The 13,930-nt window shown below is 52.0% G+C and overlaps 1 protein-coding gene across 6 annotated transcripts in view; it reads right to left on the bottom strand.

The window, feature by feature from the left end:
• The window catches only part of VRK3 (VRK serine/threonine kinase 3), a 35,094-nt gene extending 21,242 nt beyond the window's left edge, over window positions 1-13,852 (bottom strand). Inside the window, exons 1-5 of one of the 6 annotated variants that reach the window (XM_032388073.1) lie at window positions 13,364-13,850; window positions 12,343-12,406; window positions 10,593-10,738; window positions 6,662-6,841; window positions 5,480-5,779 (exon numbers count right to left, since the gene is read on the bottom strand). In XM_032388073.1, coding sequence (XP_032243964.1) covers window positions 5,480-5,779; window positions 6,662-6,841; window positions 10,593-10,737 — 625 coding nt within the window. In that variant the 5' untranslated portion in view covers window position 10,738; window positions 12,343-12,406; window positions 13,364-13,850. Of the gene's footprint in view, window positions 1-5,479; window positions 5,780-6,661; window positions 6,842-10,592; window positions 10,739-12,342; window positions 12,407-13,284 lie in introns of all 6 variants that reach the window. The other 5 variants (XM_032388072.1, XM_032388076.1, XM_032388077.1 and 2 more) reach the window with 5 other exon arrangements.
• Window positions 13,853-13,930: the final 78 nt, after the last annotated feature.

Below are 13,930 nucleotides of genomic sequence, written 5' to 3'. Positions count from 1 at the left end.
GAGCACAAGTAGGCAGAGCGGCAGGCAGAGGGAGAAGCAGGCTCCCCGCTGAGCAGGGAGGCCGACGCGGGGCTCGATCCCAGGACCCCAGGATCATGACCTGAGCTGAAGGCAGCCGCTTAACCGACTGAGCCACCCAGGCACCCCCCTTCCTATTTTCAAACAGGTTCTTGTTTTTTTTCTTTGTTAATATTCAGCTACATAAAAAAGGTTATTGACGAGAAGGCCCAACTGCTCTCCTTGGAAAGACTTGCTTACAAGGGTGGCCCTTGGCTGGTGTCTGGGACCCTGGGTCTGAGGAGGGATCCAGCATTCTCTAACAATAAGAGGGGCCCCCTGTGCCCAAACTATCATGCTGAACAGCCGCTTTCCTTCTAGGAGTCTAGAATTTTGGTACGTTCCAGGCAGGGTGTGCCTATGTGACCAGCTCTCAGTAAAAACCCTGGGTGCTGAGTCTCTCAGGAGTATCTCTGGTAGACATACTACACGTGCTGTCACACCTCCTTGCGCATCCTGTGTGACTTCACGGGGAGAGGACTCCTGGAAGCTGGTGCTGGTCTCCCCCAGACTTCATGTGTCTTCCCCCCCGTTGCCTGTGCTCTGTGTCCTTTTGCTGCAATGAATCGTGGCATGAGAACAGCTACGTGCTGAGGCTTGTGGATGGGTCCTCTCTGTGAATAACTGAGCCTGGGGGGTGGTCCTGGGGACCCCCAACACACCAGCTTTTTGCATTTGTCTACACATATGGGGAAGTACAGATGCAGATCCCCTGCGAGGAAGGGCTTGTTGCCCCAGCCCCACCCACCCGGGGAGTGCCGTCACAAGTAGCCTTCAGTCCCTCAGCGGTCCACTCAGCTGCAATCCCGGGGTGGCCCATATCCAACAGGTTTTCAAGGGGGATATAAAGGCCCAGCTGTGTTGGCTAGACACAGAACCATGCTGAAAGACCACTCCCGCTCCAGAGTCCCCGTGGGGCCGGCTGAGGCTATAGGGCTGGGCTGCACCCACCATCCACCTCCTTCTTCCCCTCTGCCTCATAAACACTCTGCACGTTCGTCCCATTCTGTTCAGTTACCACCCCCATGCTAAGTGTGGGCTTTACACAGATGGTTTCCCTTTAAGGTCTACTACGATGTTGTTATTACTGCGGTCGCTGTTGTCAACGCCACCTGCTGGAGTAGATGAGAGAGGCGGGTCAGAGAAGCCAAGGGACACATTGGGCCACCAACTCTCTGCGTGACTTCGCACGAGGTGCTAGACCTCTCTGGGCCTCTACTGCCACGTCTGTGAAATAGGAGTGATGAAGCCTGCCCCCGGGGTTGGACGCAAGGGTGCAGACGGGCCAGCAGGAACGATCACGGTAGGGGCTGAGTGTGCATCATAGCTAGCTTCCTCCTTCAAACGCACCACTCGATGAACCCACCAGCCCCAGAGCCGAGCACCAAACCTGGCTCACAGGGAATGCTCAATGTGTGGCAGCTCTCAAAATATCGTAAGTAGCACAAGGGCCCACCGCCACCGAGTGGCAGAGCCGGCTCCGCCTCGCTCATCCAGAGCCCATGAGCTGAAACACTATAGTCCATCCCCGCGGCTCTCTGAGTCCTCACTCCTTTCTCTCGTCTTTCCTACTCCTTAATCATCCAGGTTGGTGTTGTCTAGGATGCTGAGCTGACGGACAGGGAGGTGACAGTTACCCATCCTCGCTCTCAAGAAGCACTGGTTGGAGCAGGGTCGGAGCCCAGGGTGACCTGAGTCCAGTCTATAAGAGGGAAATGTGTGAAGGGCTCAGATCTCAGGGTACAGAGGGGTGCTTTCCAGCTACGAGAAGCGGGCTTGGGGAGATCGTCAGCAGGTGTCTGGAGCTCACTGTGGCACCTCTCACGAATACTAACCCTGCTTAGAGTTCCCGCACGGGCGGGTGACAGGTACACGCCTGACGCTCAGAAGCAAGCAGGAAGAGCTGGTAACTTAAATACGATCCCCTGCACTACTCCTCTGCAGATCATGAAGGGCTTTTCTCTTCCGCTCCTCTAACTGGCCCTCCTGCCAATAGCCCGGGGTGCTAGCTGGGCCATTCCCATTATAGAGGGGAGCCGACAGAGGCCCAGGAGGGGCAGTGCGCTTGGCCAATGGCTCCTGCAGAGCCTGGCTTTCAACCCAGGGCTTCAGACTCTGTGACCTAGGGAGACCCCTGTCTCATGCACATCTGGTACATGGAAAGTCCCTACGTGCTCCCAATGCTGACAAGGGCGTAGCAGGCGAGCAGGTGGAAGCCCCCGACTGCCAGAACATGAGCGATGTTGAACCTGGAGCGAGAAAGCTGCTCTGGGATCCATCATGACCAGAACAGCGACAGGAAGCACTTGTACCGTGCTTGCTGCTTTCCTGTGCATTGGTCCACCCATGTAGCTTTCCCAACAACGACCCTGCGAGGTCAATACTATTTTTTTTTTTTTAAGATTTTATTTATTTATTCATGAGACACAGAGAGAGAGAGAGAGAAGCAGAGGGAGAAGCAGGCTCCCAAGGAGCAGGGAGCCCGATGCGGGACTCGATCCCAGGACCCTGGGATCATGACCTGAGCCGAAGGCAGACGCTTAACCATCTGAGCCACCCAGGCGCCCATGAGGTCAGTACTATTATCATCCCATTCTGCAGGTGAGGAAACTGAGGCATAAGGTCATGACATCACTTGAACCTGAACGAGGTCAGACAACTAGCTGCCAGCAGAGGCAGGGGACAGCTCACAAGGGCCGGCTACACTCTCCCACCTCCCTGCGAGGGGAGGGCTTGCTGGAGACTCTGGGCACCCCACACCCCCTCTCACTGCCAGCAACGCTAGGGTTCTGATGCTTCCTGCTCCTGTTCCTGGGTTTCTAGCCTCTGAGTCTTTGCCTATGCCCTGCCTTAGTCTAGCATGCCCATCTCTGCCCTAACTTCTTTGTCCCAGTTTGGAAGGTGCTTAATAAAATTGTAGCGCTGGGGAGCCTGGAGGGCTCAGTTGGTGGAGTGTCTGATTCTTGGTTTCGGCTCAGGTCGTGATCTCACGGGCGGGGAGTCGAGCCCTGCTCTGGGCTCCACGCTCAGCGGGGATCTGCTTGACATTCCCTCTCTCCCTCTCCCGCTGCTCCTCCCCCACTCGTGTGCACTCTCTCTCAAATAAATAAGTCTTTAAAAAAATAAAATAAAATCACAGCGCTTCCACCTGACGGTTAGCAACTGATGGGAGTCTCCCCAGAGCTGGAGGCATGTTTGGGATGGCCTGACTCGGTGGGTCTCAGTCACTCTCAGCGGGCATCCGACAGTGTCTGGAGACAGTTTTGGTTGTCATGATAGGGGGAGGGGAGGGGTGTTACTGGTGTCCAGTGGTTTTTCTAGTGGTGTCTAGCGGTTCTCCCAAACTGTTCTGGGGAGACAGGGAGGATGACATCATAACTCAGGAGCTGACAAGGAAAAGAGTGCCAACTCGCAGGGCTGCACGCGTAAGGGAGTAAGATGAGCTGATTGGTGGGATGAACTGAGGACGGGGCACAGAGTGGGTCAACAGTGTCAGCGGCTGTGAAAAAAAAAAAAATCCCAATTCTGGCTGCTGCTGTTGTTTAACTGTTACTGTTTTTTTGTTTTTTTTTAAAGATTTTATTTATTTGACAGAGAGAGAGATAGCGAGAGCAGGAACACAAGCAGGGGGAGTGGGAGAGGGAGAAGCAGGCCTCCCGCAGAGCAGGGAGCCCGATGTGGGACTCGATCCCGGGACCCCAGGATCATGACCTGAGCCAAAGGCAGACGCCCAGCGACTGAGCCACCCAGGCGCCCTAACTGTTACTGGTTTTACCTACAGGACATAAAACTGCACCACTTCTTGACTGGTGCAAGCTGGCAGAGGAGAAAGGCGATGTGCCCGGGGGTGACTCGGCCCTGGGACACATGCAAACGCGCTCCGCAGCCCTTACGAGCCCTGCTCCCCACCCCAACAGTGGCCCATGCCCATCTGGCACTTCCAAATCAAAGATTTCTGAGCAAAATCCAGATTTCTGGCCTTTCCTGCAAACTCGGAAGATCCTGGAGCCAGATCTCCGGCTGGTTATTGACATCTCCGGGACTCATGTCCCTCCTCTAGGCCACGGGGACAGTGACAGTGCTGGTGTCCACCGTGAGCTAGGAAGTACGAAGACAACACTCACGGCAGCACTAGTCTTCACGGCCCAAAGCGGAAACAATCCACACGTCCGCCAACCAACCGGTAAATGGGGAAACCGAACACGATACACATACACCGAGTATTGTTCAGCCACAAGGCGGAATGAAGTTCGGACAGACGCTATGATGTGGATGGGCCTTGAAAACATCATGCTGGGGGAAAGAAGACAGATGCAAAATCTGAAACGTCCACAACAGAGAAACCCAGAGAGATAGAGGACAGTTAGCGGATGCCCGAGGCTGGGACGAGAGGGATGGGGAGCGAGTGCTTCAGTACGGGGCTTCCTTTAGGGGTGATGGGAATGTTCTGGAACGAGATAGAGGTGATGGCTGCACAGCACCATGAATGGACTATATCCCACTGAACTGCAGACTTTAAAATCGTCAATTTCATATTATGTGGCTTTTATCTCAATGAAAAAAATGACAAAACCTCCCACAAAACACTTAGAACACAATCTGGCCTTGAATAAGCACTTGATAAACACTGGGTTGGTTAATACTAATACTTCCAGCACAGCTCTTTTTTTCTTCATTGTAACAAGGTGTCTGACTCGTTTTTTAATGTTTGATGACACCAGCCTCTAAGCCAGGTCCTGCCTCTTCCTCTCCGGCCCCACATGTGGGCAGGCTGATAAGCAAGCCTGGGGGGTGGGGGTGGGGCTCCCTCCTTGGCTGCTGGTGGGAGATGCAAATCATGGGAGGCCCTGGCCCCAGAGCAGGAACCCTCACTCCGGCCCCACCCCTTAAACAAATAAAAACCCAAACCAGGCACCTTTCCTTCCTCTCCTCAGGGGGATGAAGAACTGCTTTTCCCCAGAAACCTCAATTATGCAAGCAATTAGTCACGCATATCCTCCATCACCACTCTCAACATTCAAACCAAATTTTAGGGGGAGGGGGTTCCACACCACCTCTGCAGGACAGACAGAACACTGATCATCATCCTTTTCATTCAGCCACCCTGGGCCTGCACTCCCCCACGACGAAGGTGGAGGTGGGGAGTGCCTCTTTACACAGGGCACAGGCTTTCCAGTTGGCCACAGTCCCCACCATTCCCAATTGCTCATTCTTGGACTCCTGCACACATTTACCCTACCTGCCCAGCCCCCGTGGGTGGGTAGCTCTGCAGTCCCAAGTCTACAAGAAAGCTGTCCAGAGGCAGGTCTGCAGCTGGGAGATGGCTTCCATTTCCATTCTCAAAAAGGTGTTCCCCTCCCCTTGCCCTGGCTCAAAGACACCCCAGCCGAGCCCAGTGCCTGCCGGCCTGCGGACAGTGTACCTTTATAGAGAATGCCCTGGTCGTCCCTGGTCTGGAGGGGTCCCAGCTTCCAGTGCCGCCCACTCTTGTCTGTCACCACCGTCCCTGTGGGCAGAGCCTCAAGTGAGGTAGTCACCCGGCTCCGCTTCAGTGTCTGCGGGCTTTGCTTGGTCGCCTGTGGGCTTCGCTTGGTCGCCTGCGGGCTTCTCTTGGTCGCCTGCGGGCTTCGCTTGGTCGCCTGCGGGCTTCGCTTGGTCGTCTGCGGGCTTCGCCTGGTCGCCTGTGGGCTGCTTTTGGGGGTTGGGGGTCTGCTCCAGGACCCTGCAGGAGGATGGTCAGAATAAAGAAAAGGCAGCATCCAGGAGAGAAAAGTTGGATGGGTAATAGGACAACGCTTGTCATACAGTTCATTTATTCATTTGCTCATTCAACACATGCTTCCTAGGACCTTTCATGAGTCAGGTCCTTGTGTGATAAAGCTGGAGATCCAGACATGACTCAGACTTGGGCCCTTCCCTTGGGAGCCCCTAATTTGGTCGGGGAGTCTGACCTGGACACAGCTGGTCAGAACTGAGTCTGAAACAGGGCAGTAAAGAGGAATATGAGAGACTGATAATGCCTTGAGAAGTCAAGAGAGGCTTCCGGGAGGAGGGGACATTTGAGTTGGATCTTGTTGGATGAGCAGAAGTTTACCATGGGGAAAAAAGACATTCCAGACATTCAACCAAAGACATCCTGAAACAGGACCTGGCCTTGTGCTGAGTATAAAGAAGGTTCGGAAATTTGTTAGACAGAGACCCTGCCCTTGAGGGGCTCCCAGGCTGGCAAGAGAATGGGATGGCATGGTGAGGAGAGAAGCGTGGACACAAGAAAGGATATTATCTACTCCATTCCTCCCCCCCACCATCCACCCAAGGCACAGAACAGCAAGAGGCAGAGGGGTCTGGAGCATAACAAGGGATGGAGGGGAGGCACCGAGGGCTGTGACTTTAGATCCAAAGGCCCCCTACGAAGGAGATGGGCACATGGTCCTCAAGACTCCCATGCTTGCTGGCTGGCACCAGACCTATGCAGATGAGTCTACCTGGTCTCCGCCCACACAGGACTTTCAGTCTATCAAGTGAGGCAGAAAGGATGAGGGTCCAGGCGGGGTAGGGGATCCCTGAGCAGGGGAACAAAGCGCCAAACTGTCCAACAACCCACCTTTTCCCCATCGAGTCAGGCCAGATTGACCCCAACTCTCACCTTTGGATCTCACAGTACCTTTAGACCCAGAACTGTCACCAACCAAGCAGCAGGATGATGAGGGGGAGGTGACAGAGCTGGACCATTTCACTTTCTTGGAAGGGATTTCAGGACTGGCACTGCTCTGTCTCCTTGAGCCTAGAGGAAGGGAGATCGGATGCAGACTGGGATTACAAAGGCCTTTTCCAGGAACCTCTAAACCAAGAACCCTGAGGGCACATTTGACCACTCTCTTCCCTCTGATCCCTAGAGTCAAGCCTTGCTTCTCCTGTCACCTAAATATCTAAGCAAACTGTCCCTTCATTTTAGTTATGTTTTTTTCCTCCTTGGGTCTTGGTGTCTCTTGTGTGTCTTTTATCGCTTTGTCATTCTGCTCTCTACTAGGCAATTTCTTTGAACCTATCTTCCACTTCACTAATTCTCCCTTCAGCTGTGTCTGGTTGGCAGTTAAACCATCCAGCGAGTTTCTGGTTGCCACAATGATGTTTGTTTTTATCATTGGAGGTTTGATTTGGTTCTTTTTCAAATTGATTTGGTTCCTTTTCAATTCTAACTTCTGCTTCTTCACTGTATTTTGAGTTTCTTCTTTTATTTCTTTAAACATGTTAAATGTGTTTTGGACGTATTCTCATCTGTTAATTCTGAGGTCTCTGGTCGTTGTGGGTGTGATTCTATAGTTTGTTGTTTGTCCTGACACTGGCCTTTTCCTGGTGTCTTTTTTTTTTTTTAAGATTTTATTTATTCATTTGAGAGAGACAGTGAGCAAGCAAGAGAGCACAAGTGGCAGAGGGAGAGGGAGGAGCAGACTCCCTGCTGAGCAGAGAGCATGATGTGGGGCTCAATCGCAGGACCCTGGGATCATGACCCGAATTGAAGGCAGACGCCCAACCGACTGAGCCATCCAGGTGTCCTTCCTGGTGACTTTTGATTGACTGGGAGCTCCTGGTCCTACGAGAATTCTCTAAGGCAGAGGCAGACGGAGAGAATCTCAAGCAGACTCTTTGCTGAGCATGGAGCCCGACTCGGGACTCCATCTCACAACCCTGAGATCATGACCTGAGCTGAAATCAAGAGTCGGATGCTTAACTGACTGAGCCACCCAGGCACCCTCTAAGGCCTGTCTTTAAAGGGTATTCCCCAAGAGAAGGTTTGCCTCTGTTGGAGAGGGGCACCCATACCTCATTGCTTTTACACTAACTTTCCCGCTTGGGTTTTTCTGGGGGCTACACATATCGGTACAAATTCTGGCCCCAAACTGGTGAGGATGTGAGTTCTTGGTTAGGAATTCTCAGAAAGGACATTCTTCCATCTTTCACTCACAACCAAGGCTGAGACAGACAAATGTCTTCACCAACTTTCTCCGTGGAACTTTTTTTGTTGTTGTTGTTCCAGTTTACCCACTGAGGAGTCCCGGATTTTAAGTTTTCCAATCTCACCTCTTGCACTGTTCAGGCCATAAGTTTTGTCTCTTATACTCCATTAAAACCCAGGCTCGAAACCACCAGGGCCTGGCAAACAGTCCAGGACCACACCATCCACGGCACACACTCAGCCCCGTGGGTCTGTGTTTTCTTACTGTTTCTCGTTTCTGCGGAATTCACTCACTGAGTGATAGGACCCACTCAGCCCTGCTTTTCAAACAGATACTTTATATTTTAGCCAGCATTTTGTGGTGTGCTGAACCTTAAGGGGCTTTTGCCGATCATTTAGTCTGCCATATTACTAAAAACAGAAGTCTTCTTTCAGTTGCTGCTAACTTAACTAGCGTGGCTGGTTCCTGGACTGCTGGAATGAATGGCTTCCGAACTGGTTTCTCCTCTTTCTTTCTTCCTTTTTTTTTTTTTAGAGAGAGAGAGAGCATGCAAATGCAAGTGGGGGGAGGGGCAGAGGGAGAGAAGAGAATCTTAAGCAGGCTCCACACCGAGTATGGAGCCCGACACGGGGCTCCATCTCACAACCCTGCCATCATGACCTGAGCCAAAATCAAGAGTGAGACACTTAACTGACTGAAGCACCCAGGCGCCCCCACTTTCCACTTTCCAGAGAGGTCTTTTCAAAATACAATCATATTGTATCTCTCACTTGGTAGAAACCCTCCACTGACTACGTCAGTGATTATTAACCTTACCCATGGTCTACATAGCCCTGCCTGTCTACCCCCAGTCAAGATGTCTGTCTGTATTTTTCCAACATGCATGACTCCTCCCACCACATGGCCTTTCCCTTTACCATGCCCCAATGCCTGGAACTCTTGTGACTCCTTCACCTCGACCCCACTCTTCACTTACCTAACTTTTATCATCCCTTGGTCTTGGCTTAAATGTTACCCACTGAGGGAGGCCTTCCTTGATCCCCCCAGAAACAAAGCTCCCTTATGTGGGTTTCATGGTCCATCCATTTCCCTTCTGTTATCATATGCTCTCCTGGTACTTGCTTATTCAATGTCTGTTTGCCCTACTGGCTTCCAAAAGCTCTGAGAAACCAGACACCGGGTACGTGTCATGTGTGTTACTACCACCCTGGGACAGACAGCACCTAAGTACACAGTAGGCGGTCCATGTATATTTGTTGCCTGATGACTGGGTGAATGAATAATGAACTGAGTCCTAGGTTGGCATTAAAGAAGGCTGTGGTTAAAACTCAGGCTCTGGGGGCACCACTGGTTAAGTGTCCGACTCTTGGCTTCAGGTCAGGTCATGATCTCAGGGTCGTGAGATCGAGCCCTGAGTCAGGCTCTGTGCTCAGCAAAGAGTCTGCTTGAGATTCTCTCCCCCTGCTCATGCTTGTGCGAGCTCTCTCTCTCCCTCTCTGAAATAAATAAATAATTCTTAAAAAAAAAAAACAACCTCAGGCTCTGAACTCAGTGAAGGTAAATACTGTTGGCATCTGTCTGGAATGCAGATAAAATATTAGAGATGAAGAACCATCTTGAAAACTCAAGGCAATAAGCATGGGGGGGAACCATCTCCTCAGGATGGCTGAGCAGAAAGACAGGAGGAGCCTGGGTCCCTTGTGGCATCACAGGGACACCATTCCTCCACTGGACTGGTCCCTGCAGACTTTTTTAGTATGAAAAAAATAAACCCATTCTTTTTTTTTTAAACTCTTGAAGAAGCATTTTTCTGTTACTTGCAGCCAAATGCAATCTCAAATGATAAAATGTCATGTATGCCGACTTCCTTCTGTGGCCTTCAGACAAGTAAACTCACTTTGATTTTTCAATGCAGGACCTTGGATGGGCTTCCCATTGGCCAGGACCTACAGCTGATATTTCATTCATTCAGTCCATCAATCAGTGAGATTTCTCAGCACCCAACTCTGCCAGGTCTTAGGTGCCAAGCAAAACAGCAGTGAGAGGTGAAGGAGGGACGGACCAGGAGGTGGCAGAAGTGGGCTGATTGGGCATCGATTTTGAAGGGAGAGCGGACAAGATTTGCCAGAGGGCTGAAGTTGTGGGGTGGAAGAGAAAGAGGACTGAAGGATAATGACTGCAGGGTCTGGTCTAAGAAACTGGATTACCACTCCACAACCCAAAGTCTACAGAAGGGACAGATAGGCAGGTGGCAGTCACATCAGGAGCTCAGCTCTGGGCATGTGTGGAGATGCGTATGGGACACACAACAGGTGTTGCAGGCAATCTGATATGCACATATGAACCTGGATTTCAGGGGAGGAGTCCAGGCTGGAGGCAGAAACGTGTGAGTTGTCAACTTGAAAGCCACGAGGCCAATCAGATGCCAAGAAACTGAGTGTAGACAGAGCCTGAGTCCTGGGCAGCTCCGGGATCAATGCAGGGTCAGACAGCCTGCAAAGGCGACTGTCCTCCCTCCCCAAATGCACGCACACACACACACACGCACTCATCATCCCTCAGAGGCCTGGTTCTTACCTCGGAAGGATGATGTAAGCGGTCTGACAAGGGTCTGGGGCCTTTCATGCTCAAAACATGGCTCAGACAAAGATTTTCCGCAGTAGGGGCAGAATCTGAATGCTGCTTCCATACTTCTGCCACAGTCTGGACAGAAGGTGATCATGCTAGGAAACAATGGGTGGAGGGAGGGAACAGGAAGCTGAAAGCGAAACTGAATGCACCACCAGTGAGTCGTCATCTGAGCTCCCTGTAGTGACGAGATTGCAAAAGGGAGGTAAGTTATCCCATTGGAACAGACTCTTAGGAAGCGGCCACTTCGGAAATGAGTTCCTGCCCACTGCATCCAGCCTCTAGCCATGCATCTCTCCCTCGTGGCCCAGGGCGGGTAAAAAGCAGAAAAATGCAACGTGAAATTGCAGGTTTCACAGGAGACACGGGAATGCCTCGGAGTCCACGTAAGTCATGCAGGAGATTTGCTCCAGTCACGGGAGCACGGAGGGTCTCCCGCCATTATCCGTGATGTTCATTTTTTGAAACACACGATAGGGATCGGAGAGACAGCGAACGTTCGCCAATCAGCCACATGCTCCCCTACACTTCCCGGGCTCCCCCCGCCCCCACCCTGCAGTTAGATCGGGGCCACGTGACTAGTTCTGGCCAATGGCGTGTGAGTGGAAGTCACTTCCAGCTGAGGCAGTTAAGAGCTGGACGGCCTCCTCCGTCCACCTGTCCACAGCATGGAGGCCTCTGGGAGCCACATGCTCCGGGTGGCATAGCTGCAAGATGCAAGAGGGTGGACTGGTCCACACTGGAATCTCATGATCAGCAAATGAACTTATGTTGCATGAAGCCACCAGGACTTTACAGTCTGTTAAAGCTATACAGCCCGTCTTATCCTGACATACTTAGACACATTATCCTCTAGGCCTTGCGTGTCTCTGGAATATTTCCTAATACTTGTAAAAATCAAAACCAAAGTCACACACAGAGCCCATTACAAATGAGGACAGGGCAGGAGTATTCATTTGCTTGGACTGCCGTCCCTAAACACCACCCACTGGGTGGTTTCAATGACAGGAATTTATTTTCTCAGAGTTGTTGTTTTTTTTTTTTAAAGATTTTATTTATTTGACAGAGAGAGACACAGCGAGAGAGGGAACACAAGCAGGGGGAGTGGGAGAGGGAGAAGCAGGCTCCCCGCTGAGCAGGGAGCCCGATGCGGGGCTCGATCCCAGGACCCTGGGATCATGACCTGAGCCGAAGGCAGACGCTTAACCGAATGAGCCACCGAGGCGCCCCTATTTTCTGAGTTTTGAAGGCTAGAAGCCTGAGATCAAGGTGTGAGAATGGGGCGCCTGGGGGGCTCGGTTGGCTAAGCGTCTGCCTTCAGCTCAGACATGAACCTGGGGTGCTGGGATTGAGCCCCGCATCCGGCTCCCTGCTCAGCGGGGAGTCTGCTTCGCCCTCTCCCTCTGCCCCTTACCCCTGCTCATGCTCTCTCTCTCAAATAAATAAATAAATAAATAAATAAAATCCATGGCAGTTTTAAGTGGCTTTGCTTTGTGTGGAATTTTCCCCAGTGCCAAGTGCCTTGGCTAAAGACGGCCTCTAGGATGGGGCAAGAGACTAACTCAGTGACCCTGCCACGCCCATGATAACCTTCCTCCTGGGAGTGAAGTCTGAGAGCAGGAACATCGAGTAGATGGGACAGGAGCAAGCTGTGGGTGGTGAAAAGGCCTTAAGGGGCATGTCCCTGAGGGGATGGTACCTTTTATGGGGTCATAGTCTGGCCCTCAGATTCACTGGGCTGGCAAGTCCATCTTAACAGTATCCTGTAAGTGAATAAAAGTGGAGAGGTTGACTCAGGCCCACTTCACACGTGAGTGGAAGATAATGGTTACTGTTTATTGATCATTGGTGACATAGCCAGCATGTGCTAAGTTCATTCATTCATTCATTCAGTAATCATTCACTGAACTCCTGATATGTGCTAACCACTGAGGATACAGCAGCGAAGGCAACAAACAGGCTCTTGACCTGAGAAAGTTCACATTCTAGTGGCAGAAAAGGAAATTAATAAACAAATGAGCAACTGTTTAATAGGTCAGATGAAGGTAGTGCTATAGTCAACGCTCAAGAAATATGGATGCAAGAAGGGGGTCTCAAAGTGAAGTCACCTGTCCAAGGTCACATGGCTAGGACTTAAACCCAAGGCTCCAACACTCAGGGGTCTTTATCATCCACTCACCCATTTATTTTATTTATTCAACAAATATTTACTGAACATCTGCTATGTGTTAATAATTGCGTCCCTCCTAGAATATTCTCAGCCACAGCACAGCAAAAGAGCTAAGGGCTGGACTCCACCTCCCCGCAGGAGGGACAGGTGTCCAGATGACCAGGATTCGCCTAGGCCCCGCCCTCCAAAGCAACCAGGGATGACATAGTGCCAAGGAGGGGCATCTGTCAAGCTGCCCACTAGCCCCGCCCACCTCCGTCGTAGTCACGACTACCAAGAGCCCACAGTGGCTTGCAGGGGTCGCAAGGGTAGGTCGCTTATCCCGGCGACCAGAAGTTTCTTTCATCGAGACCCCAGCCCCCGGGGACTCTGTCTCCCAGAAAGGATCGTGCTGACGCCACAGGCACCGCAACTGGACTGTGGTTAGTGGATCGGGAGACCTCCTCCTGCTCGGCCTCACTTTCCCCTCACCTCTGAACTCTGTGAGCGGGATGGGGAGCCAGACGTCTGCGGCCAAATTCTCCGACCCTTCCCGGAGAGTAGGACTCACCTTCTTAGTGGTCCCGCGCAAACTTCCGGGTGGCGGAAAGCGCTGCGCGCGCATCCTCCACCCGACGGGAGGACAGCGCCCGCGCAGGCGCTGCTGACCGCCAGACCGCCCTCGGGTAGTGCCGGGGAGGGATTATTTCCTCATCGTCCATCCCAATTCCACCCTCTTTTGGAAGGCTCCTGGTTCTACTGCGCATGTGCCAATTTGGAGCCAATCGTAAGGAGGGATGAACTACGAGGCATCTCTCCGCCTATCAGAGAGAGGTCATATTATCATTTTCCCCCCCTCAACTCCGCCCCTTACTTCCAAGCGTCTTTTGAGGAACTGCTTTCTCAACGCGTTTCCATGGCAACCCTCTGTTGCCTTCAGGCCGGAGTGCGCTCATTAGATTGTCGTTCAACAGGGTAAAAACTGGACTACAATACCCACACGCCACCTGGTCCCGATTTTGTTTCTACTCTATTTCCCAGAGTGTTCAGCGGAACCTGTAAGGCTGAGGAAGCGGGTGGAGATAGGAAGACAAGGGGCGGAGCCCGCACAGTCTTCTGGGAAACGGAGTCCTCGAGC

Source organism: Phoca vitulina, unplaced genomic scaffold (genome assembly GCF_004348235.1).
Source record: "Phoca vitulina isolate PV1807 unplaced genomic scaffold, GSC_HSeal_1.0 scaffold52, whole genome shotgun sequence".
In the NCBI taxonomy this organism is placed as follows: Eukaryota; Metazoa; Chordata; class Mammalia; order Carnivora; family Phocidae; genus Phoca; species Phoca vitulina.
Note: the sequence above shows the minus strand (reverse complement) of the source record. Positions and strands in the feature narration are given on the sequence as shown.